The sequence below is a fragment of the Choloepus didactylus genome, chromosome 20 (assembly GCF_015220235.1).
Source record: "Choloepus didactylus isolate mChoDid1 chromosome 20, mChoDid1.pri, whole genome shotgun sequence".
NCBI lineage: Eukaryota > Metazoa > Chordata > Mammalia > Pilosa > Megalonychidae > Choloepus > Choloepus didactylus.
The window spans coordinates 18,718,357-18,732,828 of record NC_051326.1 but is presented as its reverse complement, the minus strand read 5'-3'; the positions used below and the strand labels follow the sequence as shown (position 1 = coordinate 18,732,828).

Below are 14,472 nucleotides of genomic sequence, written 5' to 3'. Positions count from 1 at the left end.
AAAGAAGCTGATGGAGCCAGGTAATTTCTGAGGACCTTCCAGCTTTCATACTCTAGGATTCTATCTTTTGAGTCAAATGACTTCCACAGACTAAATGTCCCTATGCTAGGCTTTTCTACAGTTTTATGTCACCATCACATTTTCCCACTCTCTAGTCTCCTCCAGAGCTTTGCCTGATGACCAACCAGTTGGCTTCAGACTGGAATGTTACAGTGGCATCCAGTTGCCAGGGCCCAAAGACAAGAGAATTAGATAATCTGTGGGGTGAGGTATCTTCAACAATATATATCCCCCAAAGACTGGGCAATGATCCGTCAAGCACAGGACTGTCAATATATGTGTGCCATTAGAATTGTTCTGAAGGATTCTCCTGTGCCTCCATAGCCCTCTGTTGTAGGCCAAATGATGGCTCCCAAAGATATCAGGTCCTAATCCCTGGAAAAGGGATCTTTGCAGTTGTGATTAAGTTAAAGGTTTTGAGATGGAGAGATTAACCTGGATTACCTGGGTGGGCCCTAAAGGTGATCACAAGTGTCTTCATATGACAGACAGATGGAGATTTGGCAACAGAGGAGGAGAAGGCAATGTGACCATGGAAGTAGAGATTGCAGTGATCCAACCATAAACCAAGGAATGCTGGCAGCCACCAGAAGCTGGAAAAGGCAAGGTAGAGCCTCTGGAGGGAGTAGGCCCTGCTAACACCTTCACTTCTGTCCAGTGGTACTGATTTCAGACTTCTGGCCTCCAGAACTGTGAGAGAATGCATTTCTATTGTTTTAGGATACCAATGTGCCGGTTTGGATGTATTATGTCCGCCAGAATGCCATGTTCTTTAATGCAATCTTGTGTGGGCAGATATATTAGTGTTGATTAGGTTGGAACCTATTGATTGAGTGTTTCCATGGAGATGTGACTCAATCAACTATGGGCACGACCTTTGATTGGATAATTTCCATGGAGGTGTTACTCCACTCATTCAGGGTGGGTCTTAATTAAATCACTGGAGCCATATAAAAGAGCTGACAAACAGAAGGAACTTAGTGCAGCTGCAGCTGAGAGAGACATTTTGAAGACAGCTGCTGAAAGCAGACTTTTGCTGACACTTTGCTCCAGAGAAGCTAAGAGAGGACAAATGCCCCAAGAGCAACATTTTGAAGAACTCATAGGAGCTGAGAGAGGAGCTGAAACACAACCTGGGGCAAAGGAAGAAGACACCAGCCATGTGCCTTCCCAGACAACAGAGGTGTTCCAGATGCCATTGGCCATTCTTCTGTGAAGGTACCCTTTCACTGACACCTTAGCTTGGACACTTTTATGGCCTTAAGACTGTAACTTGGTAACCACATAAACCCCCTTTATAAAAGCCTATCCATTTCTGGTATTTTGCATTCCAGCAGCATTAGCAAACTGGAACAGATACCATTTGTGTGTTAATGTGTTACAGCAGCTATAGGAAACTAATAAACCCTCAATCTAAATATCAGGTCCATCTTCCTTTCATATAGGTTTTTTCTTTCTGTAATAAAATGTCTTTAATTATATATATATATATATATATATATATATATATATATATATATATATATATGATTGTATGTATCATATTTATTGGTCAGGGCCCTGGCAGGTATCGCTGTCCAATTTGAGAGTTTAATGAAGGGATTGTTTGCAAAGGTCTGAGTAGCATTTGGAGGCCTCAAGAGATAGTGCAGTACCCAGAGCTCTACAGTGTGGGGACCCTGTTTCTATCCTAGTCCTATAGGTCTGGGGGAAGAGCTGAACCTCACTGGAAGCCAATGAGGAAGGAAACAATCAGGTTAGTCTCCTGGCACGGAGAAGAAGGGAGAAGGGTAAAGAATGGATCTAAAGGGGCAAATGGAAAATATCCAATGTCCATGAAACTTTGATTTGGAGAAATAGAAGGGACCCTGGACACTAGCTCTGTGACCTTGGGCAAGTCATTTCCTCTCTGGGCCTCATTCTCATCTGTAAAGTGGAGAATTTAAAAAAGAGAGCTGCTAAGATCCCTTTCAGCTCTGATGTTCTGTGATTCTAGAAGCAGCCTTTAAATGACTTACCAGACTAACGCTGATATGTGCCTAATGTCCTGACAGTTGTTTATTTACTAAAGTATATCCAGGCCTCTCTTTTCCATGACGTATCCCCCCTTCTATGCAAGGATGTGCAGTGCATGCTGGTTGTGGAGCCACCCCAAGGAAAGGAACAGACTGTGCTTGCTCACATTTGCTGAGGTGCAGACCTACCACATCCATGCTGGAAAAAGAAAAAGTGAGACTAGAAAACCAGACGGGTTCTGGAGGACCAACTGCACGAGGTGAGGAGGCAGATAGAAAGGCAAGCCACTTACCCATCAGCTGGGTCCACCGTCAGTGGATGTGCCTGCTTGTTTCTGCAGAAAACTCGAGGGGGCCTCGGCAGCTGGCTGCAGCTGGTACAGCCCTCAGGCTGGCCCGACAACTCCACTGGTAGGCCCAGCAGGCCCAGCAAAGAGCAGCTGCCAGCAACCACACAGATGGTAATAATTAGCCAGAAAGGCAAGCTATGGAAAGTTCCAAGGGTCTAGGAGAGTCCCACACTGAAAAGAGCATACCAACCCTTCCCTTGTTGCCTTAGGGCATTTTGTTCTGTCTCGATATTGTCTCTGCTGTTTTGGGTGTTTCTGCCTGCTTGTGTCTCTTTGGAACCTCTTTTTAAGAATAGAGGGTGAGACTAAAGAAGAATCCTTACTGTCTCTCCAGGGCTGAAAGTGCAGGAGGTATAGAAGCTTCCATTCAGTCCCCAACCCTGTATATTTTGGGTGGTCTGGGATTGACAAAAGATTTTCCTCCCTTCCCCTACCACCTTATGCTGGGACCCTCCATAATGAGTACTAGTTTATAGTGTGTGATTTCAGGGTCTAAGAAGGATCTATACCAAACCTTTAAAAACCCTCCCCAAACTGATAACTGATTCCGAAATTTCACGGTCATCTTGTTTTTAGCCTAACAATTTTGATATTTGTTAGAAACATACTCACACTTGGGAGTTGTATGCTTTAAAGTCGTTCAGTGAATTAAGGGTCTGAAGGCAGCACTTAACAGAGATGAGGAAAGAAGGGGAGTCTGAATGCAAGAGGCTGAGAAGGTGGGGAATAAGGGGCCACTAGGAAAGAGAAAGGGACAAAGAGAAGACACACAATTCATATTTCTGCCTAGAGCCATCCCTGTTGAGTTGGTGCTTATAATTGCTTTGAAAATTCAGACAAGCAGCTTCTCTATCAAGGCACTTTGGAAAGCTTAGAATCTGGACCCTAGACAGGACCTTATGTTTCCAGCCACAGAGCAGGTAACAACCGTGTGATCTGTGTGTACCCGCGGAGTGTCTGCACCCTAAAAGGTTCCCCTATTCACTGCCACAGGGAAGGCTGGAAGTCTCCCACTAGAGCTGCACCTGCATATGAATTAGTTTATCCATTGCTTCCTGACTGCTGAAAGTCTAGCATGAGTTGGAAGGGTTTTGTTTTTTTTTTTGATTGAATATTTTGTTTAATACTTACATTGTTTCTATAGTGCAATTATAGCAATCTTTAAATTTACTTTTCATTGCAAATATTTGTCAGGTTTTGTTTCAGAAACATTTTTCCTGCTCTCTTGCACATGCCCCCAGACACACTACAAAAAATTGATTCATAACACAGTAAGGGCAAACATTATTCATGGAAACATCTTTCATTAATTTCCCATAATTAAAAAAAACATGGAATCATAGATATTGAATAAGGCTCATAGGTTTAGTTCAAATTCCATAAAAGATCAGTCGAGGATGTTTAACTATGATGGGGTTAACTTTCTGTTGCAATAAATGCTGCAAGCTTTACCCCTGGCTTTCAATCCTTGAAAACATAACTTACAACCTAATAAATGCATTTCAGAGTAAAAGGAGAACATAGAAAACCCAGGAGGAAAAACTTCTGAAGAAGACCTTTTGAAGCAGGGAGCTCAGAATCATGGACATAATTTTCTTAAGTGGTAGGTAGGTATGATTTAATCCCTGTAGTTTGCCAATGCATGAATCAAGATAATCATGTCACCCAAAATGTAACCAAGTGGATATTTTAAGATATATTGGCATGTGTGTATATATTACTAGCATACACATGAAAATTTGTTGTAATATCAATTCATTATATCCATGACCAAAGCAGGAAGAAGAAAAAGAAAAAAAAACCACTCAAATCGAATACCATTATAAAGGAGTTTTTCAGTAATGCAAGGGTCCAGAGAGTTGGGGGGTATGTCCTAGGGATGTGATTGGTCTTGATATTAAAATAGTTTCTAACAACTGTGTAAAGTCACAGACAAAGGAAGCAAGGATTTCTGTTATCCAAGGACGTCTCTGTCTCTGGTTGGAAGTTTGGTGCTTAGGCACATAGACTGGAAGGGTTTTTGATGGACAAAAAACAACAGATAAACGGTGGGACAAGGGCAATGCGAGCAGAGCAGGGCTGGGTGGGAGCCACAGCTGCAACCCCTTTCTGCCTTGTCAGGGTTACTGAGATCCCTGCAGAAAAGGAGGGAGGATTCCCTGGAGCCAGGAGGGCCTCCGGAAGTGCAGAGGGAAAGGCTAAAAAGACAACCTGCTTCACAATTTTACCCATATACAGTACTCTTCAAACAGATGGAAATGACAAAAATCCAGGAGTAGTAGATTTACTAGAACTAAGACATAAGCTTTAAGTCCCCATATCCAAATCAGACAGTCCTGAGTTAGAATCCCAGCTCCAGCACTTAAAGCTGCGTGCTTTTGTGTATACTATTTCCTCCTCTAAACTTTGCCCCCCTAGTTTGTAAACTGGGGATATTAATAGCAGTCACCTGACAGGCAGTCCTGAGGGTTAGGCAAATGAGAGAATGCATATGAAGCACGTGAAGCAATGCCTGGTCCGTAGCGGGATTCGCTAAATGCCAGTCATTGGTTTATTTCTCACCTACTTTTACTTCCAAGAGAAGTTGGCAAACTGACACATACTAGTTTCAAGATCATTATAAATTTATTCCAGATTTAGATGGTGCTCACAAATTTGTTCTTTGAAAAAGCCAAAAAATTCTTTGTCATGATCTCTTTTCTGTCATTTTATCAGGTATATTTAGTTCTTAAATTTTGTGTCTCAGCTTGAATTTTGTGTCATCCTCTCAAAAGTGCCAGTGGTCCAGTCAATGGTACCTACTCATTGAAAAAACAGGCAAAACTTTTTTGCTTTCAGTGAACAATAGGTCAGAGGTGGGACTACAAAGATAAATAAATTATATTTATTCCATTTAATCAAAGGATCCTATTTGGCACATCCCTAAAGACTAGTTTTATCAGTTCCACTTCTTTAACACTTGGGAGAACGTCTAACCTCTTTCTCATGGGTCCCAGGCTCTCAGAGACCCTGAATTCCAGGCACAACCTGCCTCTTCCCAGCTCCTGTTGAAATTACATTATGTTTGCTGGTGTTCATTTTATAGTCTCAATCCAGTTGCCTTTTCTTTCCAAGTCTGCCACCTAACTACTTTTCCTTGGATTAATCCAACAGCTTCTTTGACATATTGTGTCATACACAGTTCTAAATGCTTTATGACATATTGTGCCATACACTGTGCCATACACTGTGCCATAAATGCTTTATGACATAAATGCTTTATGACATATTGTGCCATACACTGTGCCATACACAGTTCTAAATGCTTTATGAGGGGTAGGTAATTTTATTCTCATATCTCTGTGAAAGAGGCACAGTTATTATGGATATCATTATTCTGAAGAAGCTGAGGCACAGAGGACTATATAATTTGCCCAAGATGACCTAGCTAGTACATGACAGAGCGGGGATTTGAACCCAGGCAGTCTGGTCACAGAGCCTGGTTCTTTACACTAAACCGTATCATCTGTCAGCGGAGGAAGTGAAGCCCCAGAGAAGAGAAGCCCTAGACCACAGTTCACCAGGGAAACGGCTCGGACAAGAGTCCTGACTTCACTTTTCCACAGCAGTATCCTTGCTTCCATGGAACGTTCTGTCCTGGCCGTGTGACTCTGTCCTTCTCAGCCTATTCTCAGGGGCATCTTTTGCTGAAATATGATAAAAACCACACTCACAATAATATCCCTCTTACCTCTTCAAGCAGGGCTGCAAAAAGTACTCAGGACAGAGTGGCTCAGACGCGGAAGGACAGGGCTCCAATCCTGCCTTCATCATCAACCGGCTGGGTGCCCTCGGGTAAGCCACTCACTGTCCCTGGCTTTAGTTTCCTCATCAGCAGAGCAGGGATCACCAGGAAAACTGCCTTAGAGGGCTTTTGTGAGCATTAAGTAGCTTCTCTGAGTCATGTGCTCAGCACAGTCCCTGGCTCAATAAGTAAGCTGTTATTTAAGGAAGATAAATAATAAGCTATTAGGACTATTGATCACGTGACCCATAACTGTAAGCAGAATTGAGAGGGGCACGTTCTGAGAAGACACAGAGAGAGCCCAGGTTGTAAAATAAGCTCTCTGGGGTCCTGCTCCCCACATGTCTCAGCATGTGAGGATAGGCTAGGCTCCAAAGAACTCACCCCCGGAGCCTGGCTGGCTTGGGGCCTCTAGTCCCAGGGCAGGAGCTAATCATTAACTAAGAGGTTGATGGGGGGTGGGGGTGGGGGCAGCTGAGAGCCTGGACAGCTAGAAATCCCTCTGTAAATCAACTCTTTTCAATATGTAGTCATTTTTGGCCTAGACAAAGCACTCAGCTACCTGGTCCAGGATAGCTGTTCTGAAAATTGTTTTAATCCTTTTCAAAACTTCCTTTCAATTTGGAACCCCAAAATATAAATCAAATAAGGATGGAGCTACTTTGTTGGAAGTGGGAAGAAGAGGCTCCTGCCCCCCCCCCCCCAGGCTCCTTGTTCTCTTCCCCAAAGTTACGCAGGTAGACCAGGCTGGAACCAAGATTCCAACTCCACTCTTTCCCATTTCAGAGCATGGCAGCTCCTTCCTCTGCCACTTATTTACTAGTTGAGTCCCCAGCCTCAATTTACTCATCTGTAAAATGGGCATGATGATGATAATACTCACCGCCCTTAGAATGGCGCTTGGCACACATAAAGTGTTCAACAGGAGACAGTTGCTGCCTCAGGATCACCACCTAGTAGGTGTGACTTTGTTTCAATTCACATTTATTTAGCCTGTTGGGGAGCAGGCCAAGGCAATATGTGACCAAAGAGCAAAATGTATGCGTCAGATTAAAGCTGTAGGAATTCAGAGAAAGGACATTTGAAACATTGACTACTGCACAAGTTTTCGAGCACTCCTAGTATAGAAGCCATGCCGGGTTCTCAGTCCAGTGTCAGCACGTGTGCTGCCAAGGAGAGCCTTCCAGCAACCTACTGCCGGAGCACGTCCCTAACGAAGCCAAGGGCTCCTGCATGGGCCGCTTGGCCCCGCCACAGACGGAGAAGTCTCGGACAGCACCCAGGCTCTGGCCACGCTGCCCAGGAACACACAAGGGCCCTGACCATGTGGTAGGTCTCTGTACCACATCCCCACACCTGGAGAAACAACTCAGGGCAGGCGTCCTGTGATGGTGGGTGGGGGAAGGGAAGGACAGAGCATTGTGGGCCGAAAGCATACATGGTCAATGCCCTGGAAAACAGCTGGGGCCCCCAGTTCATCCAGGTGGAAATGCCTTTCCCCAGCCCTTGCACTTTGGTCATTTCCCTCTGAATCTATTCAGAGCTGGAGGTATTTATGAGGTCTCCTTGACATTTCAGGGACTCAGAAAAAAAGAAGACAGAAAAACCAGGGAATTCACAATATCTACTTCCGAGAATTCTGCCATTAATATTTCCCACACTGGTACCCAAACAAAACATACACTTCCAGGGACTCAAGAATAAAAGTTAAGTTTGGAAAGAGAGAGAGAAAAGAAATGCCTGACTTCCCAGATTCCACTTCAGTCCACCCACCCGGCTCACACACCCATCAGCGGGATAACAGTATCAGCTCAAAGGCTTAAAGGACAAAAGTGCCTTGTGTTGCTGCCCTCACTAAATATCGAGATGACAGAAGATGTCCCAGACCCCCTTCCCAACTCCCCCCTGTCCTACCTCTTCAGCTGGGTTCCCGGGGCCGTTTCGCTCTCTCGTTTGCACCACCTGCTACAGCTGATCCATCTCTCCTTGAGAAGCTGAGCGCCACTGGTCAGGGAGGGGTTCCGCGGAAGGAAGGAGATGGCATGGCGAGGCCCTGAGCTCACTGACGTGGGGAGGGGATGGTTTGCGAACCAAGCACTTGGTTAGAGGAAAAAGGATGTTTTGTAATTTTTGGCTTGAATTTCCAGAGGCAGAACAGGAAATGTCCACTGTGGCTGGGAGCTCCAGTGCAAAGCCCGCCGCAGGCTCCCTTCAGAGGGACTTCCCAGGCACCCTCAACTTTAGTCCTGTCTGGAATTTAAAGCTCTGTTTGAATTCTGGTGACTCTCCCCCCTTACTCTTCTTTCCATCACTTTTTTTTTTCTTTAACGGAATGTCAGCATCGCTCCTGACATGCTGGGAAAATTTTCCTCTGCCTAAACTTGGCTCAGGAACACTGTCCTCCTTGTGAGAAAATTTCTCCTGTTACAAAGTTCAGTTTTAAAAAAAGAGCTATTTGTTTTGCCAACTTTTGTGCTAGGGACATTGTTGTTGATGGATTTTCCCTCCACCCTGAACTTCGGATTCCAAGAAACCTACACGCCCACATCCTTCTCTTACTATTTTTTCCCCTTCTAATTGAAAAATAACAGCAATAAGAACTGGCAGAAGACAGCAGTGAGGATGCCCTTAAAATGTGCGCTTGCACATGCATTGCCCAGGTCACATCACTGCCTACAGTGTGGTGCAGGGGGTGGGTGTAAGTGGGGTGATGATCATCTCTCAGGTCCTCTCTTAGTCTAGACTTTTCTATGATGGTGACATGGGAATTAGCACCCTTTCTCAAATGGGTCTCCTTCCAAGTAAAAGCTCTATCTCCCCTGTCCTTCATATTGGCACTGGAAGACAACTGGTTATGATTCTTGGGGGTGATGGGGTGGGAGTACTTGGGGGTGAAAGGGGCAATCATAAGGTGCACTTGTTGGTAAGGGCCGGGGGGTGGCATGCCTGTGAATTGTCAAATACCTCCACAAATTACGAACCATTTAGTGTACATGTTGACCCTTACAATGAAATGCGATATAGTTCTCACAGTGCTAATTGGATATTTGTACACAAGCAGGGAATCAGAACTTCTCCTTTGTTCTGTTTATTAAAAGAAGGAGGATAATAAATAAGGTAAGCAAGATTATAAGACTTTTTTTTTTTTTTGCCAATTCGTATTAGAAAGTTTCAAGTGTTTTAGAAGTACCTATCTTTTACAAAAATTATATTGTATACATATTAGGCTGAGGCTAGCAATTTTTAGATTATTAAGTTGGTGTTCTGATAACACATTATTTTTACCTAGTCGATAAAGCAGGGCCAACCTAGATGCTATTTTTCTGTCCTAGCTTGAGTTTTGTCACTGAACATGGAAGGAATTGGACTGCATTTATGTTCTGAAATTTAGAGATGCTATCATTTCAAACTCATTTTAGCATGGGGATAGTCCTAATGGACAAAATTTAACCCATCCTTAAAAGTATTAATTCAGTTGATATGTTATTTTCTGTCACATTTAAATATAATAGTCAAATAAACCTAGTATTCCCTCACTTGTTTTTTGTCCTTGAATGATCTCAAAAATCACACTTTGAAAAGAGGTAGAAAGACTGAGTGTCTTTGATGTCTAAACAGTAGACAACTCATGTTTTTTAAAGGATTGATCATGCCACCAGTTGAGGGCAAAAGTCAAATTCCACAGAAATGAAGAGTGTGCAGCTGGTGGGGAACAGCTTACGGCATGGAAGGGGGGTGGTGGTGCCAGGTAAAATGATGGGTGCAAGGGGCTCTTGGTGGAGGGGCACGTCTACTTCTCACTCTGAGAGCAAGACTGGCAGATTAGTCATCAGTGAACGGACTCCTTTCTTGTTAAACTAGAAGCCTTGAGACCATAAATGTAGACATAGGCCTCGGGATCTCACACTGGGCAGCAAAAGCCAGAGCTGAAGGGGAGATGAAAACCCAGTCTTTTCTTTTCAAGGTTAAAACTAGAAAATAGTTCACAGAAGGTCAAATCTTGGATTGATTTGTGGGTGAGGGACAATATTGAATTTAACTAGCCATATAGCTAGGTAAATGCCAAGTATGTTTGCCAATTTTGTTTGAGGCCTCTTCGGACATGAAACCATTTTAACACCCACAACTCTATATGGTATTGTTGCTCTCATTTTACAGAAGGGGAGCTGGAGTTCTGAGAAGTATGTTTTGTATTTTTACCTGTCAGTGTTAAAATTATTCATGATCTGAGTTTTTGTTTTGTTTTGTTTTTGGTTTTGAAGATTCATTTTATTCATGTTGCCTGTTAGGTCCCCTCAGCTCCCAACCATGTTCCATGTTAGAATTGCAAACATCAATTCATTCATTCCAGCCACTAAATACTTACTGAATCTCTATGGGCATAGTACTGGCCCAGGAAATGAATGCTTCAAACCCTGTCCTAAGGCTATTTGTAGATCTATTTGGGGAGAGGAAATAAACATACCTGCTCCATTTGACCTAGCAATTCAACTCCTAGGTAAATACTCAACAGAAATGAAAGCTTATGTCCATACAGCAACTTGTAGACGAATGTTCATAGCAGCATTATTCATAATAGCCAAAAGGTGGAAAGAACCCAGATGTCTATCAACTGGTGTATGGTATATCCATACAATGGAATATTTCTTGCCTACATAAAGGAGTGAAGCACTGATACATGCTATAACATGGATGAATCTTTAAAACAATATGCTAAGTGAAAGAAGCCAGACACAAAAGATCACATCCTCTGTGATTCCATTTATATAAAACGTATTTATATAGAGATATAAAGTAGCTGGGAAGGATGGAGGAGATGGTTTAGGGATTTATTTTTTGGGCGATGGCAACGTTCTAAAATTGATTGTGGTAATGGTTGTACAACTTTGTCAGTATACTAAAAACCATTGAATTGTACACTTTAAATGGATGAATTGTGTGATATCTGAATAATATCTCAATAAAGCTGTTGCAAGTCCCCCATACCGAAAAAAGCAGTAAGAATGTTTGTTTTATAATGCACCCCAACTTCCAAAGTATATTCCACGCTCAGTTTCTTGATCTCTTGGCTAATTCAGAAAAGAAAAGACGTGGGAGACTCAAGGAAAGAGCCATCTCTTATAGGAACAATTTATTCAGTTTATCATGATTATCATGTCTTTGACAAGTTTTCTTCTTTGGGGAAACAAGTATTTCTGAGCTCTTTCCATCCTGCCCTCTTCCAAAATGCATATTCACGAAAAGATTTTAAAAGAATAATTACACTGAGATTTAGAAGTCTAACAATAAACAAATTTCTGTTTGTCTTAAGCTAATGAAATAAATTCACTCTAATTTTTCATCTCCTTCAAATTATCACTCCTTCTTTATTCCAGGTACTTTGCAAGATGCAGGAGCTATGAGTCTCGCAGAGGAACCAAGCAAACAAATGTAGTAGACTTTTCTAGGTGTTAGTATGTACAGGTACAGTAAGGGCCCAAGAAAGGAGAGGAGTTTATGGTGTGAGGAGTGGCCCCAGGAGCTGTGACTAGTAAGGGCATGCAGGGCCTCCTCTGCCTCAAGAGGCTGGTGGAGTTGATGCTGGAGTCAATGGAGAACCACTGGAAGGTTGGAAGCAAGGGTTGAGCTGTAGAAGGGGTGCTCTGGAGGTACAGTGGAGAATGGTGAAAACGGCACCTCCACCATAGTTTCTGGCATTGATTGGGTGAAAAAGGTGTCAACATTATTGCTGTTGTTGTTGTTATTTTGAAGGATGGATTATGTGGAGTAGTTGAGCAGCAGCTACACAGTGCCTTCTGGCCCCTGATGTATTATTTGCACAGCCTTACCCACTTAAGATTGACTCTCACTGTATGAATTGATATAAAACTTCGTCTTCTCATACCAAGGAAAGACTTTGAATGGGCATTTGGACCTACTCTGGCTCCTTAGCCCTTCTTACCTCCCTTGTGCAGCACTTGGCCTGAAAGGAGAAAATACAAGATTCGGGACCAAGAAGAGCCTCTGCTCTGTGTAAGACTAAAAAGGAAGCTGGTTGTGGGAAAGAAAACAGAAGCCAGACTTGCCATATTCACCGTTGTCACTGCTCAGGAAGGTGATGCTTAACCTTCAGACCATGTGATACTTGCGTTGTTAATTTGATTCTCTGACATTTTTTTTTTTTTTTTTTTAAGAATATTACAACTTTCCCAAGGTCCTCAGGGTAGAGGAGCTACACAGCCAGGAATGGAAACTGCTGAAAAAAATCCAGTAATAAAGGCAGAAAAGGAAGAAAAGCAAACTTTAGAACTTTTAGAAAATATAGGAGACTATTTTCTGGAACTTAGATGGGAACGTTTTCTTAAAGAAGCCATAAAATTATTGACTAGAAAAGAACAGATTGAGGAAACAACCCAAATTTCCATCAATAGATGACTGGATAAACAAAATATGGTTTATACATGCAATGGAATATTATTTAGCTGTAAAGAGGAATGAAGTTCTGATACAGTTACAACATGAACCTTGAAAACACTATGCTAAGTGAAATAAGCCAGACACAAAAGGACAAATATTGTGTGATTCCACTTACATGAAATACCGAGAAAAAGCAAATTCATACTAACAGAAAGTAGATTAGAGATTATTGGGGGGGGTATAGCTTTTCTGTTTGGGGTGATGAAAAAGTTTTGGTAATGGACGGTTGTCATGTAGCCCAACATTATGAATGTAATACCTCTGAACTGTACACTTAAAAATGACAAATTTTGTGTTATATATGTTACCAAAATACTTTTTTTAAAGAATCAATTGGACCCACCCAAACAATGGCAAAGTGAGACACTTCAGAGCTCTGTCTCCCCACAGAAGCTTTGAACAACTAGCAAGAACTGGCAGAGACATTTTTCCAAAAGCTCCAGAACACAGTTAAGAGTGCAGTAACAGGGTGAGGGCCAAATCGAGAAAAAGGGCACTTAAAAGTGGAAGGGTCTGTGACGTCCTGGCTGGCCACTCCCATATCCCCTCACCCGCTTGGTGCTCGTGGTGGGGAGCCCTGGTCCTAGTTCCGGAGGGAGCAGAGTAACCCTCGTGCACATACTGGGAGCATGTATGTCTGGTGGTAGCCTGAGCAACTTGCTGTTCCAGAACTTGCCCTGCATAGAAGGCTGTGGGAGAGCAGCTGAGTCATGTTGCCTGGGGCAAAAGATGAATGGCTGTAGGACACACAGTGCAGTGCCTCCACTGTGTACAAATGGTTTCCTAGGGAAAAGGAGACATTTGTATCCACGTAAACAGGGGAATTCCTAAGGCCACACACACATGCCCAAGTCAAGAAGCATGCTCAGAAAGGATCGGGGGCTCCTACCTTTGGCCTGGAACTATTCTCCAAACTCATTGCATGGGTAAGTCCTGAAGGAGTGTGCTTACACAGGTCAACCTGCAAAGACTGGGAGAGATGTTTTGTTTATCTCCTCCTCCTCCTCCTCTTCCTCCTCTTTTTTCTTTTTGTTAGCTCTGTTATAACACCAGCTGGATACAGTCTTAAGGAACAGACACCTCAGAGGCTAACTCCAAGAGATAACACACTAAAATATCAAAATGTCTAGGTTTCAACAAAAGATTACAGAACATACAAGGAAACAGGAAACTATGGCCTATGCAAAGGAGAAGAATAAAGCATAAGAAGCATCAATAAAGAGGACCAGACTCAGGACATTCCAGACAAAGACTTTTTAAAAATGGTCCTAAATATGCTCAAAGAGCTAAAGGAAAACATGAACAAAGAACCAAAGGGAAGCAGGAAAACAATACTGAACATAAAGAGAATATCAATAGAGAGATGGAAATTATGAAAAGGAGCAAAACAGAGCTGAAGACCACAGTACCAGAAACTGAAAATTCCTATAGGGGGGTCAACAGCAGATTAGAGTGGCAGAAGAAAGAATCAGTGAATTTGATGATAACATAATTGAAATCATCCAGTCTGAGGAAGAGAAGAGGAAGAATGGAGAAAACTGAACAGAGCCTGAGCAACCGGTGGGACACCATCAAGTGCACTAATATTACTTCCTACAGGATCTAAAAGGCAATGCATAAAACATAATAATAAATCAGTGTTTTGGGACTCATAGTGTATAAATATGTAATTTACGACAAGAACTACATACAGATGGGGGGATTGAGGGATATAGGAACTTAGTTTTTGTATGCTATTGAAGTTAAGTTGGTAACAAAGCAAACAAGATTGTTATAGATTTAGGATATTAAATTTAAGCCCCATGGT

General features: G+C 42.6%; 1 protein-coding gene across 6 annotated transcripts in view; it reads right to left on the bottom strand.

Moving 5' to 3' along the window:
• The window catches only part of TACC1 (transforming acidic coiled-coil containing protein 1), a 152,657-nt gene extending 144,211 nt beyond the window's left edge, over positions 1 to 8,446 (bottom strand). The window contains exons 1-2 of one of the 6 annotated variants that reach the window (XM_037812908.1): positions 6,156 to 6,900; positions 2,369 to 2,515 (exon numbers count right to left, since the gene is read on the bottom strand). In XM_037812908.1, the coding sequence (XP_037668836.1) occupies positions 2,369 to 2,515; positions 6,156 to 6,238 (230 nt within the window). In that variant the 5' untranslated portion in view covers positions 6,239 to 6,900. Of the gene's footprint in view, positions 1 to 2,368; positions 2,516 to 6,155; positions 6,901 to 8,123 lie in introns of those variants that run through there. The other 5 variants (XM_037812911.1, XM_037812909.1, XM_037812912.1 and 2 more) reach the window with 5 other exon arrangements.
• Positions 8,447 to 14,472: the final 6,026 nt, after the last annotated feature.